Consider the following 8,136-nt stretch of genomic DNA (forward strand, 5'->3'; position numbering starts at 1 on the left):
AATCGATGCATTAATTGATGGCAATTTAGACCGTACAAACGAATATCGGTGCACCTTTCTTTTCTTTCTAGTCGCGATATCCGATCTTTAGTATAACAAAAATTAATTCGCCATAGTTTCGATAATATCTTATTCGATAATTTATAATAACATTAATAAAAACAAAAATAATTTTACATTTACATAGTATACAAATTATAATATAAATATTTCAAAATAAAATGTATATATAAATATATAATTTTTTACGTGATTTTTTTGTACCGTTACTAACTAGAGATACAAAATAATATGTTAATTAAACCAAACACCGTTATTTAGCATGCCAGTATTAAATTATTTCGCTTGAAACGCAGTTGCAAGACTTATAATAGATTTACTCTTTATTTATTGCACCAACATAAGACGGAAATCACAATCATTATCGAAAATCTCCTCTACTTGTATTCTATTTAAAGAAATATACTTAGATCTTCTTATCTGAATCACGACTTTCGACAACGGTTCTTACTAATACATATATGTATATATTTATTTATGTGAACATCTTTACGTGTTTTATCTGTCTTATCATTTATCATATATGCGTACGCTTTTGTAATTCGATTTAATAGGGACATAATATTATATCAAGACGATCGTCCGTATTTGATTGCGTGCACATATTTCGGTCTGCCGGAATTCTTATTTACATCTCATATATAATTCGAGTAAAATGAAAATAATGCCACTTATACAATCGCATTTCCGACGCCGGACGCTCTTTCTTTTTGGTAAATAACGTGACTAACATTGCGTGAAATATTTCGCGCGAATTTAAATGTACATATTAATTAAAGCATCGCGTATTACACATAATAATTATTAGTTGACTCTTGCAGAAGCTATGTGTGTTTGTGTATGTGTATATGTGTATGTGTATGTAAATGTTTCGAAATCTTTACCACATGCGAATACGGAATAACGTTGTATCAGTAAATTTTTTCTCTTTTTTTTAGTATGATATATCAATTACCTACAATTTTCTTTGATATAACGGATCTATATGTACGGATGTAATGCCAGTGCTCTGCCGCGTAAACCCTTTTGGCCTCCAACACCACCCTTTGGTATAACATATCCCCCTGCATGTCTCGCTGTACCTTCCTCCTCTAAATTGCCATTACTCTCGATCAAATCACGTAAAGGCCAACAAGCTAGATGACGTGACTTACCATGACGCGCCAGAACGTGATATCCTTGTCTAAAAACATTAACAATTAAAATATGTAATTTTTTTGTTAATTCTAAAATATATATTAAAAAGCATAAATAATTATGTTTCTATTATACTCTTCTCTTGTAATTAAAATTACAAATAATTTATAAATATGTTAGTCCTTTAATTTGAATATTGACTATACCTAGAAGAGATTAGTCCTACGAGCAACGCCCAATGTGCTTTGTGGCCCCTCTTCAAACACGGAGCATGGTTAAAGTCTGAATCGTATGGAATCAGCACCATCGCTCCGTTCGCCAAAGCATGAGTTAACGTATCTGGGCATTGTTGTAAATCCACTAGGATATCTGGTCTGTGATCGGGCAGATATTCCGCAGCTAATGTTCCCATGAAGTCGACACTGTAAACTTCTCCATGCTGCGTGAATCCTCGAACACGAGCTTCAGCGAGAAGCTGACTCACAGAAACTGGTTTTCTATATTCTTGCGATGCCATTGCAAGTGCTACCAAACCACATCTGCAAAGCATTTCATATTTTATTGTCTCCATTATAGTCACACATTTATACACATTGTTAAAAATTTGTACAAACATATTAATTTAACATTATCTAAATGTCTACATAGATAATCAATATACGACGCGAAAAATTGATATAAATTGTAAATGATATATAAGTAAGAATAAATTGTTTTTTATCTCTTTCAAGTGGAATTGCATAGTTCGATGCCACGTTAAAAAAAATTGATACATTGAAAATGATTTGTAACGAGATCAATTTTGAATTAAAGATAAATATATTAAAATAATACTTACTGCGGTCCGTCTTGAAGAATTGGTTCTACTTGACAGAAATAAGTTACCTCTGCGTCTTTCAGCTCATTTCGTGAGATCAGCTTTTCGATTTCAGCCTCTGCGGATGTGAGTGTGATTTTAGCCCAAGGGGGCAGAGAATCGGTATCATTGACTTCTGTTTTTTCACACATAGGTGCTTCTGGCAAGTTTGAAAGGGGCGGGGGCGGTGCTGGCATTTCTAAACGCCAAAATGCAAATGGGCGATCACTGAATTGAATATAAAAAAGGATTTAAAATGTGTTCCGACAGCTACAAAATGTCATCCATGGATGTGATAAGACTTGATTCTATCATTGTTCACAATGATATTTCGAAAATCATCAACAGAAGTATCCTTTGTTCATCTCTTCTAAACTCCTCGAAATTTTCTGCAAAATCTGCAAAAATAAAATATATATATTTATATATATATATATATATATATATATATATATATATATATGAACAATCTCTTAATTTGAATTTAGCTGAATTTATACAAGTGACTTTAGACGTCAAATACTTGAATATTCGTTAGTGTCATTATTCAAATCTATCATATACAAAAAAGGGGAGGCATGTTTTGTCATCAAAATATTTTTTTTCGACTCTTGTCACTCGTTCGAAATCTTAAAACTCGACAACACGATCTTACTCACGCGTGACAGGTCGAATAATACAAAGGAAATGTCAAATCTTCTAGATTTCTAATGGCAGCGCGATAAACACGTCGGAGAAAAAACAATAATAATTCGTGACTGGATAGAACGACTATACATTACTGAATACTGATATTTCGATTACTGATTGCAGGTGCAGTATCGTGCAATGACGAAATGACTCGGCTCGTCCGGGGAGAGAACACAGAGATAAAGAGAAGAAAGAAAGAGCGAAAGGGATATCTCTCCGTTTTATATTTATCTGTAGAACACGAGAGAAGAGACGAGGAGGAGAGATATCGTGGCGTGTGCCGTATGACTTTGACGTTTGGCACCTCCCTCCCCCCCCCTCCCTCCCCCTCTCTCCTTCGCCCCCCCCTCCCCCCCTCCGTTTGCCCTGTGACAGTTCGTGTGACTCATGCATATAACATTATATAATTCCGAAACAGGGGAGTACGAACACTCTCTCGCATGCGTCCATTATTCCTCTCTCGTCTCGGTTATCGAGAATTAATTCGCAGTCGATTAATCCACTGGAACGACGAGAAGTTTTGCGGTTATGTCCTTCGTCGCACGCGACCCTCCTTTCTAGCTCGGACCTCCGTCGACGAACGTGGACGAACGACGTCGGACGTCTGCCACGAAATGTACATATGTATATTATATATATATATATATATATATATATATATATATATATATATGTATTATCGTCTGATAAGAAGCTTCTCGTAGGTGCTGCGAGATTCAAGATGGCTCGCGCACCCGCTTTGAACCTTATTTATTATGTATGTGTCATCTGTCAAACGTCTTCGGTATAAAATATGGAAATCATTCTTGGAGTAAGTATAAAATTCATCTATACAAAATTGCAAAATTTTCTACGAACATAAATACGCAATGTCACTAATTGTGAATATTAATAATTAATAAAATTAATTGTTAATTATATATTATTATTTATTATTTTGTATTTATTTATTAATATTATTAATACATTTTTTTAGGTAATTTAAAAAAAAATTATTGGAGGAAAAGCGCGCGGTTGATTTTCCCGCCTTTTTTCGTACTAGAGGAAATAGACTAGAGACATTCTTAGGGAATTTTCTAGCGCACATTGGTATGTACTTCTTGCATCCTTCATCTTGACCATACTTGCATCGAAATTCAAATGTGTACAATTTGTGACAAATCGTAGTGATCTTAGCTAGGTTATGAATGGTTATCTTTATAAGGATTTTATAATTATAAGGATCTTTTTTTTTAAGTAAAGATTTTGAAAATTTTGCACTTTGATCGGTTGCATGTTTATTTAATTTCCATCACGCTCTCTCCAGCATCATTATTGTTATCGCGAAATCCATCTGTACTTGATATTGAATATTTTTACACATTTTGATAAACACCAAGAAAAAATTATTCCAATTTGCTGATATCGACTTTGCAATTATGAAGGCAGTTGATAAGAACGTGATGTGTCTAAGTATAAATTTATACACAAAATAATCGAGACAATTTGCAAGATAGAATATGGATTTAGTTTCAAATAATCAACAAACAGAAGCAGATAATGGTTAATAATCACTTAAATACAATAACAATATTGAGTTATTTTTGTTTTGAAAACTTTATATACATGTTCTACAATTTGCTTTGCAGACTATGAATGGACTTGGGATAAGGAACATTCGACATCATCGACCCATTTATCGAATAATAATTTAAATGTTACGTTTCATCCTGTATATAGCACTGGCACAGCAGTCGTAAGGGGTAACAAATTATTGGAGAAAGGACGACATCATTTTTGGGAGGTTTTAATGATGACAGGAATATATGGCACGGATGTAGTAAGCTAGTTTTATAAATTTGAATGTATCTTGAAAGTAAAATCTATATGTTTGACAAACAATTCTGCAATGTATAATTCTTCAATATATAATTCTCATTAATTATTATTTTTTTAGATGATTGGTGTGGGAACTGCAAATGCAAAACTTAATGTGGCAAGTAATTATTTTTGCGCTCTGCTTGGACAAGATCAAGAATCTTGGGGCTTTTCATATAGAGGATATGTACAACACAATTCTAAAAAATTTAAGTACGGAGATTTATTTGATCAAGGTCAAATTGTGGGTATACATCTTGATGCTTGGAGTGGCATGTTAGAATTCTTCATTGATCGAAAGCCATTGGGTAAGCACTGCAAATTATTCTCTAAACTTTCTAGAAATACAATTTAAGTTCTTTTATAGGTGTTGCTTATACACAACTGAACAATGTTGCACTTTACCCATTAATAAGTTCTACAATGGCTCAATGTAAGATGAGATTAATTCGTAGTTGCTCAATACCAGCATCTCTGCAGACTGCTTGTCTATCAATCTTGTCACCTTCACAAAAAGCATATCTATCAAAAATGTTTCCTGGTTTGCGTTATCTCTCCGAAAGTATTTTTGCTGGTGTATTACAAAAATTCATCGGTAATTCTTCTCATTTCAATCTTGGTTTCTTTAGTTTTTGTAAATGCAATATAAAATTATACATTACAGATTACAAAAGTGAAGACGATATGGAATATCCTGCAGAATATGTTATTTTAGACGATTTTGATTTTGCCCTTGTAGGACTTGGAGTAAAGAAGAGAAAATATCATTGAAAAAATATTTATTATTATATACAGGCCTGTTAAAAAAACGCAAACAATTAATACAGATACTGATAAATGTATATTTTATATAGGTATATGTATAAAAAAATATACTTAATAGTAATAAGATGGAATTTTATTACTATTACATGATATTTCTGTTACATTAAGAAATGAAAAGAAGAATTCATTCTTCAAATATTTTTAAATTATAAATCCTTTTTTTTTTATTTCTTAATATATACGAGATATCAATTATACTTGTATTTCTTGCTGAATTTACATACATAAATGGTTTTTTCTTAATGTGTTCCATTTTGTGTCTCATCAAATTTGTCCTCCTGTTAAAGGATTTGCCGCACATGTGATTATTCACGTCCGTGTGCGTCGATAAGTGGTCCCGCAATTGAATTGACACAAAAATGTCTTGTTGCAATGATCACACTTGTGCGGCAGATTACTTATATGCGACTTGATAATGTGAGCGCATATATTAGACTTATATGCGTATGTTTTGTCACATACAATAATAATTCTTTAATTCAAGCAAATTACAAATGACGTACAATCTCTTACACATATATAAATATAAAATCAAAATCAACACGATCATTTTTATTATTAATTTACAAAATCTACTATATAAAACAATCTTGTTAAAATTATTTTTCCTTAAGTACTTTTGCTTGTATAAAATCTTCATTTTTACATTTTTGCTTTCCAATTAACTTAGATTTGGTATTAATTTTTGCAGAAAATACAATAGCTTGTGCCCATCCAGCTAATGGACCCCATAATTCTCGTAAATAATTACTGACTTCAGTGTGAATTTTTGGAGTCACTGTCTTCTGCTTTCTCAAGTGTGGCAAATAATTTGCCTGTGCTATTTGAAAGATGTGAGTATCGACAGGTATGGAATCTAAGTGACCTAATGACATTAGACATATACAATCGGCAACTTTGGGACCGATTCCTGGCAAAGTCATCAGTTGTTCTCTAGCAGTCTGGTAAGAAACATTATTTTCTCTTTTTAGATTTAGAAGCCAGTTCCTTCCACCCAATGTTGATAAACGTTCTGCTGTTTTAACTATGTATGCAGCACGATAACCAAATTTTTCCCTTTTAAGTATACTTTCTACATTCTTTTCCTTCAAAGCTTCTATTGTTGGGAAATCGTAATATTCTCTATCTTCAATTGAGCATATCTTCTGACCAAATAACAAACATAATTTTTCAACCATGCTTGATATCCTAAAAAAATGTGTGCATCTTTAGAGTCAGCGATATAAATTTGTATATTAACTTATTGCATTTATTTTAAAATATATTTTTAAATATTATATTTTTAAAAGTATATACCTTGATATATTATTATTAGAGCTACATATAAATGAAAATAGAGTCTCTACAACATCTTGCTTTAGTATTCGCACAGCATTATTTTCATCTAGACATTTCTGAAAATGTGTGTCGGCTTCTGCCCATTTTTCGTAATGTTCCTTCAATGATATTGCTAACCTGAGGTAGTCAGACAGAATATTATCATAGTTCACAGAAGTCTTTAACTTTCCTTGTACAGTATATGATAAATGAGTTTCATTTTGTGACAAAGTCCAAATGCACCCATCAAAGACACCTTTATATCCATCATCACAATCTGTCCATCTGAAATAAATATTGGAGTTTTGAAAGATTTAAAAAAGAAGAACATTAAACAAATATATAAGTATTAATTAATGACTCCAATACAAAAAACAAATATTTTTATATATTGTGAAGTCTAATATTTTTTTTTGGTTAAACACACAACATATATAAATTTGTGCATCGAGAAATTACCTAAAACTTTGACCACCATGCAAAGTGAGGGCAAGATTCAGCTCTGTACGTAAACAAGTAATACTGCCCTGTTTTATTTTCATTTCGTTCATTACTTCGTTATGATACGACGCGATCTTCATGTAACCTCGCGCAAATTTAGTCATTTAACGATTGGATATATTGCTAAATGCTATTTTGGAAGCATTAATTTTATGTATCATTGTATGTCGCGCGTTTCTAGTTTAAAAAAATTCAATATATCAATTGCAAAATAACGAAAGAATAAATCTTATCGCGAAATATCCTTAGTGCACGCGTGCGGTCGACCACGTGACTACTTTTTGGCGGGCTTAATAGACGCTAACAGCTGATAGATGCGATGTTTGCATTTCTTTATTTAGCATCACTTTAACATTCCGATTCAACGTTATATAATTTTTTATTTAATTGTTTGCACTATTTTTTAATTAATTATTTACATTTTATTATTTAAATTATTTACATTTTATTATTTAAATTTTCTTCGTCTCTTTTCTATCATTTATCATGTTTTATTTTATTTTTTTGTCAAAGCACGATTATATATTATTTCAAATAAAATTTAGATTTGTATTTCTTTAAATGCTTGGAAATTGAATTTATTTTATTTGACAATATAAAGACTTGACAAAATGCGAGCATAAATTATATTATTAAATCAACAATTGCAATAAATGTATATATATATATATATATATATATATATATATATATCATGCGATGACATTTCATTATTTTATATTACCTCACAAATGTGTGTGTATATAAATTGATGCCTTTTTGATAATATAATTTATACTATATATATACATATATAAATTATTTTCGAGATATTATCTAGCAAAAAGGTTTACAGATTTAAAACTTAGTCAATCTGCTAATAATTTCTTAATATCTACATATTTATTGGGATT

At 31.3% G+C, this 8,136-nt stretch overlaps 3 protein-coding genes across 7 annotated transcripts; 1 reads left to right on the forward strand and 2 right to left on the reverse strand.

Moving 5' to 3' along the window:
- Positions 1 to 365: 365 nt before the first annotated feature.
- LOC114940336 (actin maturation protease) lies at positions 366 to 3,364 on the reverse strand. Of its 5 annotated transcripts, none has more exons than XM_029314954.2 (4): positions 3,174 to 3,364; positions 2,036 to 2,451; positions 1,404 to 1,736; positions 366 to 1,243 (listed from the first exon to the last, which is right to left on the reverse strand). In XM_029314954.2, the coding sequence occupies exons 2-4, from the start codon at positions 2,248 to 2,250 to the stop codon at positions 1,042 to 1,044; spliced, it is 750 nt and encodes a 249-aa protein (XP_029170787.2). In that variant the 5' UTR covers positions 2,251 to 2,451; positions 3,174 to 3,364; the 3' UTR covers positions 366 to 1,041. The 5 variants fall into 5 exon arrangements, with proteins under 5 accessions (XP_029170787.2, XP_029170788.2, XP_029170789.2 ...); XM_029314955.2 differs by lacking the exon at positions 3,174 to 3,364 and adding an exon at positions 2,858 to 3,054; XM_029314956.2 differs by lacking the exon at positions 3,174 to 3,364 and adding an exon at positions 2,836 to 3,054.
- Positions 3,365 to 3,846: 482 nt separating this feature from the next.
- On the forward strand, positions 3,847 to 5,668 carry LOC114940335 (SPRY domain-containing SOCS box protein 3). Its single transcript, XM_029314953.2, has 5 exons — positions 3,847 to 4,285; positions 4,372 to 4,562; positions 4,680 to 4,908; positions 4,968 to 5,195; positions 5,265 to 5,668. The coding sequence occupies exons 1-5, from the start codon at positions 4,243 to 4,245 to the stop codon at positions 5,369 to 5,371; spliced, it is 798 nt and encodes a 265-aa protein (XP_029170786.1). The 5' UTR covers positions 3,847 to 4,242; the 3' UTR covers positions 5,372 to 5,668.
- On the reverse strand, positions 4,992 to 7,537 carry Ogg1 (8-oxoguanine DNA glycosylase). The gene is made up of 3 exons (XM_029314920.2): positions 7,202 to 7,537; positions 6,722 to 7,027; positions 4,992 to 6,613 (listed from the first exon to the last, which is right to left on the reverse strand). Exons 1-3 carry the CDS (start codon positions 7,345 to 7,347, stop codon positions 6,025 to 6,027), a joined length of 1,041 nt encoding a protein of 346 aa, XP_029170753.2. The 5' UTR covers positions 7,348 to 7,537; the 3' UTR covers positions 4,992 to 6,024.
- Positions 7,538 to 8,136: the final 599 nt, after the last annotated feature.

This window comes from Nylanderia fulva, unplaced genomic scaffold (genome assembly GCF_048542155.1).
Source record: "Nylanderia fulva isolate GAGA-0341 unplaced genomic scaffold, ASM4854215v1 Scaffold16, whole genome shotgun sequence".
NCBI classification, from domain to species: domain Eukaryota; kingdom Metazoa; phylum Arthropoda; class Insecta; order Hymenoptera; family Formicidae; genus Nylanderia; species Nylanderia fulva.